Source organism: Grammomys surdaster, unplaced genomic scaffold, assembly GCF_004785775.1.
Source record: "Grammomys surdaster isolate TR1022 unplaced genomic scaffold, NIH_TR_1.0 129, whole genome shotgun sequence".
NCBI lineage: Eukaryota > Metazoa > Chordata > Mammalia > Rodentia > Muridae > Grammomys > Grammomys surdaster.
This window is the reverse complement of record NW_021604587.1, coordinates 19362273-19385403: the sequence shown is the minus strand read 5'-3', so window position 1 is coordinate 19385403 and position 23131 is coordinate 19362273. Positions and strand designations below refer to the sequence as shown.

At 39.8% G+C, this 23131-nt stretch overlaps 1 protein-coding gene across 1 annotated transcript in view; it reads right to left on the bottom strand.

The window, feature by feature from the left end:
* Anapc1 (anaphase promoting complex subunit 1) overlaps positions 1-23131 on the bottom strand; it is a 74099-nt gene that overhangs the window by 45348 nt on the left and 5620 nt on the right. The window contains exons 4-19 of the mRNA XM_028754284.1: positions 21869-21920; positions 21401-21501; positions 20780-20862; positions 19513-19586; positions 17267-17412; positions 16840-17060; positions 15655-15864; positions 13241-13336; positions 11114-11204; positions 10931-10996; positions 9675-9809; positions 7276-7416; positions 6220-6280; positions 4734-4921; positions 1671-1745; positions 558-826 (exon numbers count right to left, since the gene is read on the bottom strand). Coding sequence (XP_028610117.1) covers positions 558-826; positions 1671-1745; positions 4734-4921; positions 6220-6280; positions 7276-7416; positions 9675-9809; positions 10931-10996; positions 11114-11204; positions 13241-13336; positions 15655-15864; positions 16840-17060; positions 17267-17412; positions 19513-19586; positions 20780-20862; positions 21401-21501; positions 21869-21920 — 2009 coding nt within the window. The remainder of the gene's footprint in view (positions 1-557; positions 827-1670; positions 1746-4733; positions 4922-6219; positions 6281-7275; positions 7417-9674; positions 9810-10930; positions 10997-11113; positions 11205-13240; positions 13337-15654; positions 15865-16839; positions 17061-17266; positions 17413-19512; positions 19587-20779; positions 20863-21400; positions 21502-21868; positions 21921-23131) is intronic.

The window sequence follows — 23131 nt, the reverse complement described above, 5'->3', positions numbered from 1 at the left end:
AGTATGACTTCAGGAGTACAGTGTCAAACAAGGTGTTATAGTGTGAGAACCTCTTTCCCCAAACAAGGTTGCACAGTGTGAGTACCACCTTCCCCTGCAGGGAATCACAGGAAAACAGCTGCAGCACTGGGGCGACTCCTGCCATACACTGGCATCTGCTCTGCCACTGCCTAGCTCACTCGGAGGCTCCCCAATGCCACAGCAGGACAAGCATTTGGCACTTCACCCATGGCCACAACTTTCCACGGGAAAGCAGCATGTTAACGTAGGCACTGTCACAGAATGTGGGAGCCAGAGTACAGCTAAGCAGCTTGTCAGAGCAGAAAGCCCACAGCCAGTCACCTGCTTCTTGTGACTTTCCCCAATCTTGAGATAAAAACTAAGAATCTCAGAATGCTAAAGGCCCACACATATCCAGTATTAACAATTCTATGGTTTGCAGACAATGCTGTAGTGGTCTGAGAAGGGTAGATTGCAGAGTTTTTCAACCAAGGTTCTTATGACATATCATAGAAAGAAAGTCCTCTAAGGACCTCTTGCAGTGTTCTAACATCTACCTTGCCAACTGAACAAGGAGGTCAATAAGCGAACAAATTCCTTCTCCCATTAGAGTATTCAACTTGAGCTCTTCATAAACCAGGTGAAGAACAAAGAAAATTGCAGGAATATGACCAAAGAGAAGAGTAGAAGAATCCAGACTGAGGTTCTGTGAAAAATCTTCATCTTTTGCCTTTGAAACTTCCAGAGCAGTCAAACATAGAGATTTGTTCAAAAGATGAGACTCAACATTGTGATGGTACTCTGAGTTCAGTAAGTATTCCCAGTCCTAAGAAGAAAAAGAAAGGATGTAATTATTTACATACTGCCTCTTGGAGATGGTATTTAAAGACAACAGCAGGAGGCTGGAAAGGTTCAACAGCTAAAAGTGCATACTACTCTTGCAAAGGGCCTGAGTGTGGCTCCCAGAACCCACATCAGATGGTTCACAATCACTCGAATTCCAAAAGGGGTTCCAACATCTCTGGACCCCATAGGCATCTTCACTCAAAAACGAAAACAAAACTGGAATAGCCTAATATAACCATCAACAAAAAGAATGCAAAACAAACTACAATATAGACTCACCACTCAGCAATAAAAAGAACACACAACTGGCTAACTCTCCAAATATTATACTGAATGAAAGAAACCTTATGTATACTGGAATATAGACTGTATTATTTAATTTAAAACATACTCTACAACAGGCACAACTAACATGTAGCCAAAGAATTCAAGGCAGGGCTTAATTGAGGAAAAGGGAAAAAGGACTGATTACAGATAAACAAAGAGATAGTACAAAATTTTCTGTGCTCTGGACCACTTCAGAATATGCCAGAGAAATGCTACATAAAACGGTAAGCGCTGTCAAATACTTGATTGATTACCAATAAAATATCCAGAAGTCCACGCTGAACTCATGCAAAATATATACATGTATAGTAATTTTATACGATTAAAGACAAAAGTAAATAACAGAAAACATAACAGATTTTATCCTTCAAAATAACCCACTTAGAAGTAAAATAAATACAACAAAAGATAAAGGAAAAACTAACAAACTGATAGGAACATACATCTGGACAAGTCTCCGCAGACCAATAACATTAGCAAGAAATAACAATGCTTACATCGTCAGATCCAGTATCGGAAGGCCTCGCTTTTTTGGGTGCAATGACTGGGGAAAGTGATCCTTCAAAGTCGAACTGAAACATAATCCCAAAGCAGAAGATAAAATTGTGACTTTATCGTTGTCAACTAGTCAGTTTAAGGACTCGGGATCCATTCTGCTAATTACAGAAACTAAAGAAAGTCACTGACACTCTTTTGTCACCACAAAGTATGATACAAATCTCTCCTAATTCTGCTCATGAAGCTAAATAGAGTACGTAAAGCAGTCAGTACAGTGCCTGGGCTCAGAGGTACAGTAATGGTCATTTTTTTCTCTCCTACTTTCTCTTCCTACTTCCTGATGACGCAAATTATATCTACGCATAAGAATACCAAAAGTCACATAAGGTGTCATTAGCACTTTCTACAGTGTCATAGAAATGAAAGCATAACAAACAAACAAGTCTGGACAAAGCAAATAGAAAATAGGCACCATGAAACTCGATGGCCACTGAGGACCTAAGCTTTGGTCTCAAAAAAATAGACTCCCAAACTTACCTTCAGGAACTCTGTCATTCTATAGAAATTCATGTAGGCAGTATGTCATTTAATCAAGTTACCTGGAAATTGCAATTTCCAACAAAATTCTAGAAATTCAAAACTAACTCATAAATGTTTATTTTAAAATTCTCTCCATAACCATGACAGCTGCTTGTTGCCAGATATTTGATCCCATTGTGAATCCCAAGATTGTGTTATTTATTGGGAAAAAAAACAAAAAACAAAAAACGAACAAACCTGTTTTTAGTTGTGGTGTGGCTCAGCCCTAGGCTGGAATATAGACACACCCACAGAACGTGCATTTAATCTCAAACAATGAAACTAAAATTAATTTGTAGAGTGACACACCTTGTGTTTGAAACTGATGGGTAATTGAGTGGCAGACAAAGTGACAAATATCAGAGAAAGATTTGACAAAATAAAATATGCCTTACTCTCATAAGAAGAGAGAAAAGGGAAGCTGTAAGAGGGAGCAGTGCAGGTGGGGGAGGGAGGGATAAGGCAGTTTTACCTGGAGAACTTTACAGAGACAGCTGAACACAGAAAGCTAGACACAGGTGAAGGCAGAAAGAGCCAGAGAACGAGAAGAAGTCAGAAGATTATTACATATTACATATTGCCAACATTAGTATGAGAACAAGCAGAACAATTCAGGAGAGGCAGAAAAAGAAGCCAGATTAAATCAGTCAGCTTGGAAAGCAGTTTGAGCCAGAACGGCTGTTGACCAGCCAGCCAGAGCCAGAAAAAGCTAAAAAGAGTGAGCTTATTTAGTAGGTAAGCCTCAGAGGCTGAAACCACTCTAGGTCTAGATAAGAGTGAATGGCGTCTAGAAGCTTCCAGGCCTAGGCCTAGGATAGCAGACTGAGGCAGTGAGCCTCCAAGTCACTTTCACAGCTCATATCATGAAGGAGACAGGAAGTCTTTGTAGGAGTCTAAGCCAGAGGAGTGACTAACATGACCTGACTTTACCAGGCTGCTAAGCTAAGAAGGGACCAAATACAAGCAAAAGGCTACAAACAGCTAGTCAAAACCTCAAGAGTTATACTTCATTTAGTTGAAGTTATACTTTATTTTGTTATATTTATTTAGTTTACTTTATCTAGTTGACCAATGAGAGACTGAGAAAAGAAAATCATTCCCACTTGCACAGAAATAAGATAGTATTACTTTGATCTAGCAAAGGGTCAATACATCACAAATAATCAATGTAGTAAACAATACTAGCAAGAATATTGACTAGACACCCCTTCTAAATGTTATCTGGCCCAATGTCTTAAAGATTCATTTCTTGAGGGCTGGTGAGATGGCTCAGTGGTTAAGAGCAGTGATTGCTCTTCCCGAAGTCATGAGTTCAAATCCCAGCAACCACATGGTGGCTCACAACCATCTGTAATGAGATCTAATGCCCTCTTATATATGAGTGTCTGAAGGCAGCGACAGTGTACTTATATATAATAAATAAATAAATAGATAAATAAATAAGAAAATTGCTTTAAAAAAAAAGAAAAGAAAAGAAAAGATTCATTTCTTGAAAGATACCAAGATATGTGTTAAAAAAAAATACCACTGGCAAATTACTCAAAATAAGGCAATTTTCCACTAAGGCCCAAGTATTAGCTATTTGTTTATATATGATAACATGGAATGGTTCTGTGAAAAAAATTAAGGATCTGCAAATTCCTGTCAGTACCATTTTTATGTAAAAAGTACCATTAAAAGTGTCTACAACAGCTAGTCAGAGGAACAGGAGATAATTGCTTGCTTTTTCCATTTTCCAAATCTTCCTCAGTGAGAAAATAACCTTCATAGTGAAGAAGAAAAAGCTTTAAAAAAAAAAAATGGAGGTACCAGCATAAGACTAAAACACATAGGTGAGTAGGTCTGAGTTTAGGGGACCAAAGGCTGAGTATATTCTATAGTAACATCTTCAGAGTCCCAAGCTTGAGAAACTGAAGAATGCTCTCCAAAAGAACAAGCACACCCACACTGAAGGCACTCCACTGGTGAGTCTGTAAACCATCTGTGTACTCAGCCAAGGCTGAGTGAGGCAGACAGCCTTACACCACTAACAGTGTTCTAAGGCTAAGCCTGTGACCTCCCTGCTTTACCTACCAACAAAACAAAGCAGTCTACTTAAGTCATTTTACAAAGGTAACCAAGAAACAGTCAAAATCAGGCATCAGTAATACACAACTATAATCCCAGCACTTGGGAGGCAAAGTCAGGAATGTGGTGAATTCAAGATCAGCCTGGGCTATGTACACAGTAAGATCTTGACTTTAAAAAAGACAAAAAGAAAAGAAAAACAGAGGTAAAATGTGCTTTAACACATTGTTTATAAAGACTCAAAGCCTACTGAGTATTTGATTCATGCTATATAGGACAATAAGCCTTAGTATTATCCCAACATATTCTAAGGCTTACCTGTTATAAGTTTGTTAGGTTCTCTCAGTGTTATGCACCCAGTTATACAAGCCCTGCATTTGTAACAGGATAATGAAGAAACAACTGTAATTACTTACACTTCGGGTCCATGCTAAGCGGTCTGTGTTATAACCCATCATGTTCAAGAGACAAATCACAAATAAACTCCACTCTGAGTGACAACTGGGTCCTCCTGGAGCGCTGTGCACACTGTACCACTTGACGAGCACCTGGATTGCTACTTCTTTTGGCAGGATGAACTTAATTGCTTGCAGACACGTTTGTACTATTAAAAGCAAACACTGATTTTAGTATGCTTCCTATATACTTCCTCCCTCCTTTCAAATGGGAAGGTTGACATTGCCACCATGTCAAGGCCAGCCACTAAAAAAAGAAACTGTCACTAAAGAGTCTATTGGGCATAAAAATTACCTCATCACTGTCAATCACTTTAACCTAACTACTGAATTCAACAGGCCTCACAGGAAGTCTGAGGATAGCTGTCAGATCCCCAGTTCCGGATTAGAAATAAGGTGAGCATGTAGCCCAGTTCATCAGAAATAACCCTGATTACAACCACTGCTCCAGGAAATAACTGTTCCCTTCTCACTTTCAAAACTGTCCTAGTTTGAACAATCAAGTTTACTTTATAAAAAACATCTAATTTGTACTCCTTTTTTTTTTTTTTTTTTTTTTTTTGGTTTTTCGAGACAGGGTTTCTCTGTGTAGCCCCTGGCTATCCTGGAACTCACTCTGTAGACCAGGCTGGCCTCAAACTCAGAAATCCACCTGCCTCTGCCTCCAAAAACATCTAATTTCAACACCAATAAACGTATATGAAATATGGATTAAATCCTTCAGTAGATTCAACATGCAACACAGGCGCCTACTAACAGGAGTGCTTAGGGATAAATGCAAGATGTTCTAAATGAGTGAACATTCCTGTCAACTAAAATTCCAACTTTTAATTTCTAAAATGTCTTCCCTCACCAGGCCATAAGCGGATTAGGGCAAACACTGTCTAGTATATACACTGTTCTCAGTTCTGCCAAGTCATCGGTGTGAACATCGGCTACAGTAAGGAGCCAAGGGTACGGCCTGCTGTAAACAGCACAGATTCACTGTCTAGAGAAAATGGCTCTAGAGTCAAACTTTTCATTCTTGTTCCCTGTCCCACCACTGTCACAGACTCCATCTTTAGCAGCACGGCTTCATCACTCTGCTGTATGACTAGAAGCATATGTCGATAGATCTTAGAAAACCAAAAAGGCATGTTTTAGCTGAAAACAAAACAAGAGTAAACCAGATGTTGCAAAGGAATCACTCCTACAAACAGACACTGAAGGCTGGAGAGATGGTTCAGCAGTCGAGAGAGCACAGGCTGCTCCTGTAGAGAACCTGGGTTCAATTTCTAGCACCCACATGGCAGCTCACAACCATTCTTAACTCTAGTCTGAGGGGACCTGACAGCCTCTTCTGACCTCCATGGGCACTGTACTCATGTGTACTTACAGACAAAAAAAAAAAAAAAAAATCAGGAACAGAAACTGTCTCCGAGTGTGGTAAACTGAGAATGCACAGTACCTAATTCCGAGGTTGCCACTTCCGGGATAGTGATCCTAACCATGGAGCCATTGCTCAGTTCCTAGAGAAAAGAATGGAAACAAAAAAACCAACTCTTAAGCATTCTAAGTTTTTAAAGGCTTTTTTAAAAAATGGTAATTTTACTACTGTCTGCCTGTCAAGGCAAAATACAGTAAAATGAACTGCTATAGTTTTCAATGACAAAGGAATGCTTCTAACTATGCAGTTTTACAAAATACTTTCAAAATTGTTTTAATCATGTTTTTATCCAAACACTATGAGACATCATCAAAAAGTGACTTTCAAAAGCACAGCAATATGAATTGATGGATTAAATATGCTTATTTTAAATAAACTTGTTAAATGCTTTTATTAAGGACTTGAGAACTTCGTACAATGTCTTTTTATCACAGTCACTTCCAACTCCTCGAGGCTCCTCCTTTTCCCCAACCCCCAACTTCCTGTCCTCTCTCCTTTCTCTTAACAAACTATCAAGTCCAATTTATGCTATCCATCAACTCCTGGATGTGGAGCAATCCACTGATGGGTGGTTATCCTACCAGGGTCACATCCTTAAAGGAAACTGACCTTCCCTCCCCTAGAAATCATCCACTCCCCACAGCTCCTCAATTGGGGTTGGGGCTCAGTAAATGTTTAATATAGAAATCTCGGAAAATAAAAATAGAATTAAAGTAAAATAGTACAAAATGATAGCATGTTTTAAAAATTATGAGCTATATGAATGACAAAGCAACTCAGCAGTTAAAGCCTGGCACCTTGCATTCAGTTCTTACAGCTCACATGAAGGTAGAAGGAGAGAACCAACTCCACAAAGTTGTGGTCACCCATGTCATGACCACATGAATGCATACCCACATACATATGCACACCATGTAACAGTGATAAATGTTTAAAATCATGAGAAATGTTCACTCTCATTTCCACACATAATTTTACATCCTGCCAACTAGGAAGTATCAGGCAAATATCCCTTAGCCAGCTACTCCACCCTCTGAAGGATCAGCCAGCTACTCTACCCTCTGGAGGGGGACTTACTAGAGTGACTCTGTTATGAACAGGGTCTCGCACAGAATGAATATAAGTTCCAAGCTGCTGAAATGTGCAATCCTCATTGTAGAGAGAATCATTAAGTTTTGAAGAATCCCTCAGTTCTGGAACTGGAGACAATAGAACCACCTATAAAAAGTCACAATACAACACATATAAAAAGACTTTCTGAGAATTAAAGACAAGGAGCTGCATTTTTGCATATGGTTTGATGATTCCAATCATTCTGTTCTAGTAACGATGAACCTGCAGCAGGCCAAGCTCTTCACAGAAAATAATAAAAAGCATCTGCTGACAACATATATACATATCCACATTATGACGTCCTTCAAATGTAGACCACTTGTCTCTGGGCTTTCTAGTCTGGTGAGCACAGGCAGCAGCCTACATTGCTCACAGAACTCAGCCTCACTCCTCAGTAGTACTCAACAGCCTAAGAGAGTAAACGCTGCTGGCCAGCCCTCTCATTTACACTCTCCAGGCCTGCCATGGCGCTCTCCCCCTTCCTACACACACACCAAGCTCAGACCCTCTTCATCTCTCTTCTACACAGACTTCACTTGACCTTCCTAGCTTCAACCCTAAAACAAATAAGAACATGAAGAACTTCTCACAAACCTACAATGCCAGGGAACTGCACTCAGAACAGTATCTTTTCACCCACCTTCTTCAAAAACACATTAGTAGGGTGTGGACCCCAGTTCTACCACTTAACAGCTCTCTAACTTTGGACAACTAAGTTCCGTGTACCTCTGTGCATTCACCTATAAAGTGAGGACCAAGGAAAAATACTGATAGAGCAGACAGTTCCTAGCATGTAGAAAATTTTAAAATAATAATTATTATTAATTATTATCATCCCATTCTCTGTTCTACCCCGCCCAACATACTATTTATTCATTCCACAGATCTGCTGAGTCTTTAGCTTATGTGTTAAGAGATGGAGATACATGGATTAAAAGATCTTCTAGCTACATGGTAGTAGATACCTGTAATCCCAGCACTGACTGACTGAAGGCAGGGACATCAGGAGCTCAAGGTTATTAAAGTGTATACAGCAAGTCTAAGGCCAGCATGGACACTACATGTAACAGTCTCAGAAAAAGTCTTTTGAACTTTCCTGTGTTCATGTCCTTGCCCTGAACGGTCGGTCCTTTATTTACCCTTCTAATCCTCAAGATTCAGGCCAGTAACCAATGATTGGCCCAATTTGATACCCATCCCTGACACTATTAATGATACTCTGCTATGCTTAGAGACAGGAACCTAGGATAACTGTCCTCTGAGAGGTTCTATCGAGCAGCCAATGGAAACAGATGTAGAAATCCACAGCCAAACTTTAGAAGGAGCTTTTGGGAGTCTTGTGAAGAGTCAGAGAAAGGACTGAGGGACCTGAAGGGATAGGGACCCTACAGGAAGACCAACAGAGGCAACCAACCTAAACCCTTGGGGGCTCTCAGAGACTGAACCACCAACCAAAGAGAAAGTATGAGGTAAATCTAGCCCCCCACACTCCTGCAAATATGTAGCCAAAGTACAGCTTGCTCTTCATGCGGGTCCCCCAACAACTAGAGCAGGGCCTGCCCCTGATTGTTGCCTGCCTGTAGATTCCATTCTTCTAACTGGGCTGCCATGTCTGGCCTCAATGGGAGAGGATGAGCCTAGTCCTACAGTGTCCTACTTGATGTGCCAGGGTGGGTTGATACCTTGGCAGCAGGTGGGGGAGGAGGGACGGGGTCTCACTTCTCAGAGGAGAAGGGAGCGGGTAGGAAGAAGAGCTGTGAGAGAGGGGACTTGGGGGAGGGCTGTGACCAAGATAGAAAGTGAATAAAAAAATAAATTAATGGAAGAAAAAAGGATTCAGCCCAGGAGTCTGCTCAGTGAATGGAGGAGCATTAACAGCTTCTATCCCTCACATAACCTTTTAAAAATAATTTAATTTTATTTTGTATGCATTGGTGTGAGGATGCCAGATCCCCTGAACGGGAATTGTGACAGTTGTGAGCTGCCTGTGCTGAGAATTGAACCTAGGTCCTCTGGAAGAGCAGCCAGCTCTTAACTGGTGAGGCATCTCTCCAGCCCCAGTTGTAACTCTTAACAGGCTACCCTAAATCATGATTTCTTATGCAGAACACATATCTACTATATCCTGAGAAATTGTGAGATCTTTATACTTTAAAAAGTGTATCCTTTTCATCTCTCCACATCTTCAAAGAACATCTCAGAGCACAAAGAAGGTCAGCATGCAGTATCTACCACTTGTGCTCAAAACCATGCATTTGTAAGTATTACCTAAACTTAAGGTAACCACCGAAAGAGCTAATACTAGGATACCAAAACTCTTCAAACCACAGTTAACGTCTGACAAGACCTAACCTACTTCTTACCTCATCCATAGATCCAAGTAATTTGCTCAGAGGTTTTGGAGTGCTAACGCCATCGAGCGGGGTGCTGGGCCGAGGCATCATGCTGGACATTGTCAAGGAAGGAGCCGGAAGTCCAGGAATAAAAACTTTCCCCACCTTTGAGTAATAAAAAGATGAAGGGAAGGTGTCAGTGAGTGCACCACCTTAAGCTGTCTCTTTAGGCACATAAGCTAAAAGTTCTTTACATACACTGAAGTTCATGTCCACTGAATACAACTGAAAAGCAAAATGCACATTTAGCAACCACTCAAATTCTACCAACCAACTGTGAATACCTCAGTATAAATTTTTTGTTTGATTTAGCAAACATTTTTGCACAAAAGCTGAAGATAATATATAAATATAGTATATAAACTCTAATAAAATATATCAAGATTCATATATAACTCCTTTATATGAAAATTCAAAAACAAAAAAAGTAAACAAACTGATCTTTAGTGACATGTACATAAGTGCAAAGCTAACAATAAAATCAAGAGGCAGTTTATTGAAAATGTCAGGATAGTGTATTGGAGAGGAAGGTGGCAGTTGCATTTAGAGAACATAATAAAGCTACTGGCAGGCCAGGTCAGGAAGGTCCTAAGCCCTGTGCTATTTAGTGAGACCCTGCCTTAAATAATAATTTAATAGAAAAAAAATAAACTTATAATACATTTCCTTTACTGTTCTTTAAACTAAGTAGATATTTTTATTTACTTATGTATTTATTTTTAAATTCTTGAGACAAGGTCTCACTATGTAACTCTAGTTGTTCTGGAACTCATTCTTCGGTTTAGGTTAACTTTGAACTCAAAAGAGATCCATCCACCCGCCTCTGCCTCCCAAGTGCCGCAATTACAGATGTGTGCCTCCATACCCAGCTTAAGCATATATTTTTAAACCTGACAAATGTTACAAAAAGAAGCTGCAACTAACACATATAACACTTAGGATAATACAATCCTGCGGCAATGCTGATGCTTCCTTCCCTAAGCTGCTCACCTTCCATTCTCAAACTGGTTTCTAAGACTCTACCTATACACAATTTCCCACTTGAAGATTACAGGTGCATACTGTCAATGCATTTAACAGTGAACCTTAATCCAAATTAGGACTGGCCTCCACAATTAGCTTCATTTTCCACAGGAATGTTTTTCCAAATTGCACAGAAGCAGCAGAGCCAACTGTAAACATGGAGGCAGTTCTACCAAAAGCACAAAGCACTGATTTCAACATACCCGAACCACTCCTGTGTACAGCACCAGGTTCCCATTGCCTTCTAGTACCAACATGGTGTCTATCTTCTAAAAAAAAAAAAAAAAAAAACAAAACAAAACACAAAGTCTCTTGTATTCTGAGTAAATTAACATAATTTTCCGGAATAACTCTGAGAAACCATAACAATTTCATTGTGTGCTTACCTCCACTGGGGCTGCATCTTTTGCATGTATGCTGGTGACAGAGCCAAAGATAAGCTGGGTCTTGTCATTACTCTCTTGAAACTTTACACAGCTAAATATGAAAATCAAAACAAAACAAACAAAAAAATGAATTGTAAGAGTGTACTGCAGGCTGGGCGCTGTGGTGTATGCCTTGAATCTCAGCTCTTGGGAGGCAGAAGTGGGTAGATCTCTGAGTTCAAGAACAGCATGGACTACATAGCAAGTTCCAGGACAGTCAGGGATACACACAGAGGAACCTTGTGGGGGGGGGGGGGGCGCGAATGAGAGCGAGCGCTTGAATGCACTATAGTTGGGGAGCAAGAAGACAGACAGTATGGGATGTTATGACTATTATGCAAATCTGCAGATATAAGAAAACTGTTTGAATCCATATAAATATACACACAAATGAATACATGTAAAACAAAAGAAAGATATGGGGGTCATATTAATACCAGTGTCCTGATTTTAAAAACATGCTACCCACTTGGAGAAAAAAGGTACATGGGGGCCAGGGAGCTAGAAGGCTCAGCAGGTATAGCCTGACAGCCTGGGTGAAATCCACAGTGAAGGAGAACAGATTCCTCCAACTTGCCCTTAGACCTCCACAGCAATGCCGTAAGATAAACACACACACACACAATGTTTAAATTTATAAAAACTTCATGACATAGAAGGGCCTCTATAATTTTGCAACTTGCTATAAGCTATAGTAATTCCTAAATGGAAGGTAAGTGGGTAGATAAAACATGTAAAGAGGCATTACTCTATAAAGGTAAGTGTGTGGCTATTAGGCACATGAGAAAACGACCAATATCAAGAGTATCAGGGAGGGGCTGGAGAGATGGCTCAAAGGTTAAGATTACTGACTACTCTTCCAGACAACCTTGTTCTTGGGAATGACGTTTGGTTCTCAATATCCACATACCAACTCACAACCACTTGTAACTCCAGTTCCAGGGGATCTGACATGTTCTGCCAAGAACCACTGTGGGGTGCCAGGCATGCACATACACAGTACATAGACATACATGCAGGCAAAACATATATACATGCTAAATAATTCATTTTAAAAAGCATCAGGGAAATATAAATAGAAACCACTTGATGCTTCATTAGGGCGGACACAATCAAAGATGCTGACACCATGTAACACTGTTTAGGATAAAGACATGAACCTCACACATTGGAGGAAGAAATGCAAAATAGTATAGCCTATCTGGAAATTAACTGGCCAATTGCTTGAAATGTTCAACTTGAATTTATCAGTCAATCCAACAATTCCACTGCTAGATGTCTACCCAAGAAAAGCAGAATTACATATGTCCATACAAAGATATCTGCCCACAGGTTCCTAAGTCACAGTGGTCAAACAGTGAAAACAAGTGGGCATCATGGCACACACGCCTTTAATCCAGAGGGAGGCAGAGGCAGCCAGGTCTGTGTGCTTAAAGCCAGCTTCTTCCACACAGAATTTCAGAACATCCAGAGCCACACAGTGAGGTAAACAAACTATCCATGAATTGGTAAGCAGGTAAACGTGACCTATCTATATACAGAGTACTATATAGTAACACTGAGGGAGTCCTCAGATGTGTCCCAACAGGGTGGATCCTAGAACTCACTGTGAAAAGTGAAAAAGTTAATCAAAAAAAAAAAAAAATGTGTAGAGCAGGGTATGGTAGTGACAAATGCCTTTAATTCCAGTACTCGAACAGATCTAAGTTCTAGGCCAGCCAGGAATACAAAATTTAAAAAAAAAAAAAGACAAAAAATTAAAAACATATATAATTATAGATTACATTAAATTTCCATAGAAAATCAAAACACAAGGCAGAAAGCCCCCTAGAATGGCTGCCTGAGACTGGAGCAGGGCAAGACTAGCTGCAAATGGCAGAGGAAATCTCCATGGTGATAGAAGTGTTTAAGTCTGAAATGTAGTGGTTGGTAGCTACACACCTCTATAGATTTACTGAAACTCAGGATAAGACAGGTTGATCTTATGATATATAGCCTACTTCTCAGTAAGGCTACAGAGGACAAACCGAAGGGAGAGGGAATCAGCTCGAAATTTCCTCAGAGGTCCTGGGCAGTATTAACACTTACCGTAACTGAAGCTGGGCCTCCACTAAAAAGCACAAGAACTTCTGTCCACAAAGGTCTGTTGTTATAAATACCTTGGAGGCTTGAGAATTTTTCTCTCTAAAGTAGACACATTATTAAACTGTCAGTATTAGTCCAAAACTCCACCTCAATAACTTAAAAATGTTTGAAAGCATTTTACAAGAAAGCTAAGTATTTCCTGGATCGACTAATAACCAGACACAAACACTCCATATTCTGTGTCTGTGATAAACTATCACTTCTAAAACTAATCTCTCCACTTTCGGATTTCCTTTTATCCATCGTGTCCTTTCTCTATACGGACAATACTTTCTCTACTTTGAGTAGGCCTACTCAAGTGCTCTCATGTTAAGTCTCTGACTACACTACGGCCTAAAGAGGATGATACAAGAGGTTAAATAAGCATGCAGTCCAAGTGTAAATACAGTACTTGGAAAGCAGAGACAAAGAGTTCCAGGAGCAGGATGGCTAGCCAGACCAGTCAACTCTGGATTCAATTAAGAGACTTTGCTTCAATAAATAAGGTACAGAATGAAGGAAGACTCCTGATATCAACACCAGACCTCCACAGGTACATACAGTGCAACTATATCTGCAAGTGCACACACACCATGAGAAAAAAAAAAAACAAGGAATAAGAGTGGCTTTTTTCAAAAAAAAAAAAAAAAAGAGTGGCTTTTTTCTTTTTTATCTAACTAAACAACCATTTCCACAGTTATGGCTAGGGTTATGTGGCTAGGTTAAAAAAAAAATCCCACTCATCTTTTATATATACAAAGTGACAAATCTGGGTGAAATTCAGAGACTACTTTTTATTACATAGTTGAAAGAATGTAAAACACCATTAAGCAGCACCTCAAAGCATTCTCTAAGTCTGTGCTCACTTCTGCACCTCCCTTCTGCCTGCTGTACCATGCTTCCCTACCACTCCTCAAGCCTAAGGTAAGTGAGGTGACTGTTGTCAACACACCTCCCCTGAGGTCAAAAGTCAGGGCAAACAGCACCAGCACCTGGAAATACTAGCACTACTTCCTTCTTGAAATGCCTGTGTGCTGTGATGTCCCTGTTGTTCCTCTCTCTCACTAGATGTCATTTCCTCTGTCTCTCTGCAGCAGCTCTCCTCATCCACCTCCAAGTCCACCACTCAGCTCTAGCTTGTTAGGAAGTGACAGACTAATGTCAAGAGTGAGTAAATGTTTAAAGACCCTGCCCAGCAAAAGCTTACACTACACACACCACCATCACCTAAAGAGTCCACAATTAACAGAACCACACAGGCCCCCCAGGGACCTCAAGCTCACTACTCTTTAAATCCTAATTTACCTGTCTTGCTGCATCTCACCAGCAAACCGTGCTGCTGTTTGTTTTCTATGCACATGTAAGCAAGCCCACACGGCAACTACTCTCTCACACTTCTTCAGAATCAGGCTGTCCCCTCCTCTGTGACTCACACTCACTCTCTGGATCCCAAACTCTACCTGCAGAATAGTAAGTGCTCCAGTTCACTACCTTTAGCTACGTGTTGGACAATCACTAAACTGCCTTGTTAGCACACACACTGGCATGTGGCTGAATTAACAAATTATCAATGAGATCATAGAAAGATAAGAGTTATTTCTCAAAAAGTAGAGCTGACATTTAACACAAAAATAAAGTTTACTACATCTTGCTATAAAATCTCAAATTACTGAATCTACATGTGATGATTTAAATGAGATTGGCCCACCCCCAATCCAACTTGTCCCAGGCTCAAACTTATATGCTTAGTCTCCAGTTGATGAGCCATCAGGGAAGGATTGGGAGATGTATTTAGCCTTGTTAGAGGAAGTGTGTCACTAGGGATGGGCTTCAAGGTTTCAAAAGCCTCCTCCAGGCCCAGTGTCTTGCTCCTTCTACTATCTATGTATCAGATATAAAGCTCTCAGCTACTGTCCCAGCACCAGGCCTGTCTGCTTTATACAACATGATAATGGACTGACCCTCGGAAACTGTAAGTAAGCACCAATTCAACACTTTCCTTTATAACTTTTGCTGCAGTCATGATGTGTCTTCACAGCAATAAAAGCCTGACTACAACAGGACAGAGTTAGATGCTTTACCCCAGAACTTCAAACATCTCAAACCTCAAAGATTACTATCAAAGAAATATTTGATGACAAAACATTTTTATGATCACTTTAGTATCAATAATCTATTCTAAAATTAAGGTGGTATAAATATGCATCTCTCATAGTTTATGTGTTAATACCATACCTGATGTTGACGGATGCTTTAAAAAATTCACACGTATTTAACAAGCACTCTACCACTGAGCTAAACCACCAGGCATAACACCAAACATCTTCCAAAAACACCAGTAATATTTTTGTTTGAACATAAAATTATATCCACCAAACCTTATATTTGGAAGTGTCTCAGTCCATAAGTGGTCAATGCACAGCTCAGGAATAATTGGCTCTGTTTCTGGTGCCAAAAATGAGTCGTTCAAACTGCCACTCGGAGAGTGAGAAATACTGTGTCTCTTTGGTGACTGATTGTGGCTTGAAAAGTTGAATCTTTGCACCCCTGAGAAAGAGTGCACACCTAAGGCAGGAGAGTGAGCACGGCTGCAAAATAAACAAAGAGGGTATCACTCTGAGTAGCTTGAGTTTCTAACACATGCCGTTAACAGTCTATACTCCTACACTCAGGAAGCACTTATGCTACAATCCCCAGTGATACAGACTTCTCAGAGTTGAACAGCTATTTAAATGTTTTGCCCTAATGTGTTTTATGATAGCCTAAAACTTTATTTAGAACCTGTGTTAAAATGCACTCACACCAGGCTTAAAGAAGCAAGGCCTTAATCCCAGCATCAAAGAGGTAGAGACAGGCAGTTATCTCTGAGTTCTAGGCCAGCTTGATCCGCACACTGAGTTCCAGGACAGCCAAAGCTACACACACATACACACACACACACACACACACGCACACAAAATGAATACTTAAATGATATTTTCTGAAGAATACACTCATTTTCAGTTCTAAATGTGTCACATATACATATATTTCAGTTCTAAATGTATATATACATTTTGTATGTATAAATATGTATATATATGAAAATAATTATTCAAAAAGGTCTAAAGTATGTTGCTATACTTTCAGACATACACAAATTAGCCAAACTGTCCACGCAGCATCATCCATGTGCATCTATGTCAATAAAAAGATATGTAGGTACACATATTAATTATCAAAAATAAAACAAAAAAATTATAAATTAAGGTTTAAAAAACTAACAAAATATTTGTAGAATTAAATGCTTATCAAGTGCTTAAAAGCTTATTAAGTGCTGCCACCTCATGGAAGAAACAAATTAATCTTATAGTAGCACGAACAGGTTCTAAATGTGATACGGGAAACTGGGGCATCATGGATTTACAAGTCTTAAAGTAGCCACAGATGGGTTTCTGCCTATCATCCCTAAAAACTGTCCAAGAGTTGTCAATAGAAACCTTAAATCCTTCAAAACACGAGAGCTAAAACAGCAGGTATCTGTTGTTCCAGTTATCTTGTTTAAAACAAAGACAGACATCCACCTTAAAGCCGCCATGTTGGAAATGGAAGGCGACCGGGAGTGTAGACTGGGTGAAGAGGCTGAGCGACTCTGGCTGTGAATGGAAGAGTAATTCTGGAACGGAGAAGCAACAGGGGATTCGCCTTTGGAGAGGCTTCTGAGATGTGCTGTCAGGGAGCTGCTAGTAGCTGCGTTATGCAGGGTCCCTGCCTGCTCAGGGAACTTTAAAACAGCATTCTCTTCCTTAAGTCAAAGGAATAGGAAAAATAAGTAAACAATCAGAACAAAGAGGCAATTTCCTTGAAATTATCTTGAAAATGCATGTAGATGGCAGTTATTAAAGACAAAGGGGCTTGTTCTTTACCAAAGAAACTCAACTGATCTCAAAAATGTGCAAGTGTTCAGGGTTCCCTCTCTGTCAAGGGAAGAAGCAGGCTCAGGCCCCTCACCTCTGGCTTCACCCTCCGGAGAGTCCACACAGAATGCACACTCTGAACAGCATCGTAGGTCATTACAATAGAGGGATCAGTGCTCAGAAACACAATTTTCACTGCTGGATCTACAACATACTGCACCCGAGATGAGCCGAAAAGACCTAAAAATCAGAATGGCAATGACCAGGGACAGAATAGTGGCATTAGGTTCTAAAGAGTTAAGAAGAATGTTCTCATTGTTCCTAAAAGGAAAGAGAATCAGGCCAATTAAAGCACAAAACTCACTCAGTGTTATGTAGCTAACAACAAATTTTAAATTGTCAACTTCCTTAAATGCATTAAACAAGACATAATGACTGGTCCACTCTGACACACGTATAACACAAACGTTGAAGATTTGTCCTGATTTGTTATTAAACTCATCAGCCAGAAGCAAAGGGTGCTTTGTTTTGGTTTGGTTTTGAGAAAGGATTTCACTATGTAGTTCTGGCTGCCCTGGAACTCACTATATTCACCAGGCTGGCCTCAAACTCAGAGATCTGCCTGTCTCTGCCTCCCAAGTGCTGGGATTAAAGGCACACACCACAATATCCAGCCAACAATCAACTATTTTAGAGATTACAATCATCTGCTGGAAATGCCTGACTTGCTCACTGGTTCTATTCTGTCCTCTGTAATAACCCAGAAGTGGTGAACAATGTGTTTTACTTATAACAAACGAAGTTTTTCTAGCTGAGTCCAGTTATTTTTCTATACCATCACAAACCAGGTTCCATATCCTTGACTGTTTCATTCTCAATTAAAACACTGGGAGATGAGAAAAATATGATTATTCTTCTGAAACAGAAAAATTTTTTTTTATAAATAATAAAACTAGCCAAGCATGGTAACACACACCTTTAATCCCAGCAATCAGGAGACAGTAGCAGGCAGATCTCTTGTGAATTTCAGGCCAGCCTAGAACTCTACATAGAGTTAAGAAGTCTACACAGCGGGATAATAAAGTTAGAGGGCTTTTCTTTTTAGGAGAGGGAGGAATGGGGCTGGAGATAGCTGGGCCATCAAGACTGCTTGGTGCTCTTGCAGAAGACCCAAGTTCAATTGCTAGCACCTAAGTCAAATAGCTTGCAACTGCCTCTAACTTCAGCCCTGAGGACCCAATTCTGTCTTCTGGCCTCTGCAGGCATCTGAACTCAAGTGGACATACCCACACTTGGGTACACACACACTAAAAACTATAATAAAATCTTTTAAGAGAGAGAGACAAAAATCTTCCCGTGTTGCCCAGGCTGCCCCCAAAGTGCTAGTCTCAAGCAATCCTCTTGCCTCAGGCTCAGCAGTAGCTGTGACTATAGGTGCATACCACCACAATCAATTTTTATCAAACTAGAATTTTACTGTGCTTATGTACTATGCTTACGGTTTTATGTATTACTCATAACATCCTACATGATCAACTATCTGTTTTGTTTTGTTTTGTTACAACCTTTCAAGAGAGCTGGTGTGACTTACTAAAACAGGACACAGGCTTAGTTTAGCCAGTGGCTACTGGACTCATGATCAAAAGATAACACCTCAATGGGGATTGTAATGCAAAAGTAAAATGACCAAAAGACTCTAAATGTCCTTCTAGTCTTCAGTCTATTATTTTTGTGTTGTAAAGCCTAAATTTAAGGCCAAGCATACAGCAATACTTTAGAAATATTCAAAGTGAAAACCCTAGGAATCTTCAACAAAGATAGTGAATATTAAAATGTATCCAACAATCAGGACCTATGAATGCTCCCTTAAAAAAAGAAAACTTGCTGGGCAGTGGTGGTGCATGTCTTTAATCCCAGCACTTGGGAGGCAGAGGCAGGCAGATTTCTGAGTTCAAGGCCAGCCTGGTCTACAGAGTGAGTTCCAGGACAGCCAGGGCTATATAAAGAAACCCTGTCTCAAAAAACCAAAAAAACAAAAAAGAAAGAAAGAAAACTTTAGTTCATCCAAGTATCATTCATTTTCTTATTTTTAAAGAACACCTACAAGTAAATTAACAAATGTCAGTGTTCCTCAGTGATACATATGCCTTGGCTTTGCTGAGATAACTGTTGTCCTTGCTGTCAGTGAGTTATTTTTCATGATAAAAGTTACTTTATAATATGCTTAAATTACCTTCTAGTAAAACAAGTCACTTTTAAAATAAACTTTACTTCCTCCCTTCATCAATGCCCTCAATGTCAAAACAGAGCTTACATAAAAGAATATAAAAGTGCACTTACTTCCAGATTTACAAACAAGTGGAGTTATCTCATCTAGTGGGTGCAGCATGCTGAACATAGTAGGCAACGGTTCTCTAGCAATACACAAATACACAATCCATCACCAACAAGATAACTATGTGCACCTCTGGTGTCAACAAGCAACTGCAAACCTACTATTACCACTTGACCATGAAATGCCCGCAGAGGCTCATGTCTGAAGACTTGGTTCCCAACTGTAGCACTGCTTTAGGAGGCTGTGGAGCCTTTGAGAAAATGGGGTCTTAGGGTTTACTGCCCAGCCCTGTTTCCAATCCCTCATTCCACTTCCTGGTCTGTCAAGATGTACTGAGCGTCTGCCACATAGCCCTCCCAACACCAACTCTGTCTACGTTCCCTAAACATAGGGCTGAAATCATGAAGCAAAATAAGTCCTTCTTCCCTCAATCCTGGTCAAGCATTCTATAACAGCTACCATCTCAAAAAGTAACCTTCTAAATTCTTCACATAGTCTGTCAAGGCATCCTCTCTTTAGTTCCAAAACTATCTTCTTGTAATCATTCTATGCATACACACATAGAAGAAAGCTGACTATGTCCAGGGGAAAATCTGCAAAGAGCAGTCATCACATGACAGAATCCAGAGAATAACCACGTTCCCTTATCTCTCCTAGTTGCTATATGTCTACAGGAGCCAAGAAATTTAGCCTCCTACACTTGTTCATAAATGGATACATTTTTTTAAAAGAAGAAAAAAATACTTCAAGTAACTCTGAAATTTCCAGAAAGTTAACGAAGAGAAGGACTGGCTTTTCTATCAACACAGAGATGAAAATCTGCAGACAATTCTCACACGGCAAGCGTCTGCTGCTGTACTCTGTGTTTGTTCAGCACATCCCTCCTTTCAGCAGGTACACTGTCAAGAGACACGCAGCACTGACTGCACACTTAATATACGCCGGGCCCCTGTGAGAGTCTGCAGAAATCCCAAGAGCTAACTAAGAACACTCCTGAACCAAGTAAGAAAATGAAACCTAAGAAAGTGATGACGATCTGTCCAAAGCAGTACAGTGAAGACACGGCAGGGCTGAGACCTGACTCCTGTCCTCCTTAAGCTCCTGCTCAGCGTTACCTAGGAAAGCACAGAGCAATGGAGCGCTGGCATGCAACTGTGTGATACTTATGCTGTGACCATGGATACCTCCAAACATTTACGTTAACAAGTTCACTTTAGAGTCAACACTATAAAAGCCCAAGAAATGATATTCTGAACAGAATGAAATGAATACCTAGGTAGACTGGGAGGCACCTCATGCGAAGAACTGCTTCGTTCAAACAGCAAACCATATTTAGTGGCCCAAACGTTTGCCACCTATCAATAAAAAGGTGGGGGAACAGAGGTAAGAAAACTACAGTTTAAGCAAAGCTTTCAGACAGAATAACAGAACATTCTCTTTGAATTTACTGAGGGCTTTCAAAGTAACATTATCACAAAATACAGTATTTCAAAATCTATGACTTTTAACAAGCAACATTAAGACAAGAATCAAACCCACAAACCATGTGCTCAGTATGAAACTGTGGCTGGCGTCATCAACACAGGGTATAACAGCCTGAGCACTCAAAGACGATGTGGTACAAAAGAGGCCAATACTACTCATATGCCTAATACAATAGAGCCAACGTGACTTTGTAAACCTCATTAAACTCACAAACATCTCATACTTCATAATTTACTTCACTACAAAATTATTTTTGTGGAAAAAGAAGTCACATGGTGAACTAAAACTACTGAAATTCAGTTAAGTAAAAACTAACACCCTTGACATATAAGAGACCTACATAAAAATCTGTTACACATGATTATATGTTACACAAAACATACACCAAACACTTAAACCAGAGTTTACCTGAAATGGTAAGGAGGCTATATAATCCTTCCCGTCTATGCTATGCATGTTCATACACGAGCTCTGTAATATACATATGCACTTCTCTAGTTCATGGCTCTCTGAAGGGAAAGAGTACAAGATTTATAGATTGTTTATTTTCCTGCTAAACAGTTCAATCCAAACAACAAAAGTTCATCAATACATTATCCAAAACTTCGGTTGAACCACTGTGATTAAAAGTTGCTTATAGCCGGGCGGTGGTAGCGCACGCCTCTAATCCCAGCACTTGGGAGGCAGAGGCAGGCGGATTTCTGAGTTCGAGGCCGGCCTGGTCTACAGAGTGAGTTCCAGGACAGCCAAGGCTACACAGAGAAACCCTGTCTCAAAAAAAAAAAACCAAAAACAAACAAAGAGTTGCTTATAAATGTATCACAGTGAGATAAATGCTTAGAATCATGGGAAATAAAATTTCATAAAGAAACTTACTATAGATCTTTTCAGACTTATCTTGTGATATAATGAAGTCACACCACAATGCCTAAAATCAAAACAAAATGTTTGTCTAAGAAAATTATGTCTAAATAATCATCCACAAGCTAATAGCATCAGAAACAATATTTACATAGTACATTTCCTCAGCAAAATATAGATGTATTTTTATACATACACACACATACATACCATGGAAACAAACAAGAGTAACAAAAAGTAAGATTATAACACTTAATGCTACATATTCTAAGATTTATGTTTACAATTAAATTTTTTTTTTTTTTTTTTTTTTTTTTTTTTTTGGTTTTTCGAGACAGGGTTTCTCTGAGTAGCCCTGGCTGTCCTGGAACTCACTCTGTAGACCAGGCTAGCCTCGAACTCTCAAACTCAGAAATCCGCCTGCCTCTGCCTCCCAAGTACTGGGATTAAAGGCGTGCGCCACCACCGCCCGGCTACAATTAAATCTTAAGAGAAAGGAAAACAAAATAATCAAAAGACTCAGCTGACACAAGTCTTGCAGTTACAGCTCAAACACCAGCTCAGGCTGTGCAAACCCCTGTGTCTTACAAAAAGCAAGGATCATGGGAGAGCTTAAGTGACTCAGCAGATCTCAGAGTCTATGCTCATATTAAAAGAATGTTTAGAAAACAGTTTCCCCTATTAATGCTACTAAATTGAACACTTGAAATGGTGTAAAGCATAAATTTTATGTTGTGTATATGTAGTCTGCCACAATCCTAAAAATATTAAAATGCTACTAAATAATTTTAACTTAAATACTAAAGATGCTCTCCTTTTATTTGCTTTTGAGACAGGGTCTCACTATGTATCCCTGCCTAGCCTGGAACTCAATCTGTAGACAAGGCTGCCTCAAACTGAGAGATTCACCAGCCTCTGCCTGCCAAGTACTGGGATTAAAGGTGTCCACCACCATATTCAGCTGAAGATGTTTTGTTAAGAACTCACAAAATGGGGGCCTGGATCGAGCAAGGGCCCAGAGTGACCAGGGCCAGAGCAAAAGGGAGAAGGGAAGGGGGAAAAAAAAGAGAAAAAATAGAACTCACAAAACTACCAGTCTTCAGAGAATAATAAATACTCTGATATTACTAACAGTGAATCATTCTTTTAAATTTTCCAACACCTCTCCACCCCTCCCCTCAAAAGTCTTTTTTTAACCTAGTATTTTTAGAACCAGAATTCAAAGTTGATTTAACAAGGTTCAAAAATATTGCATTTGGCCTGGCATTTGCAACACAT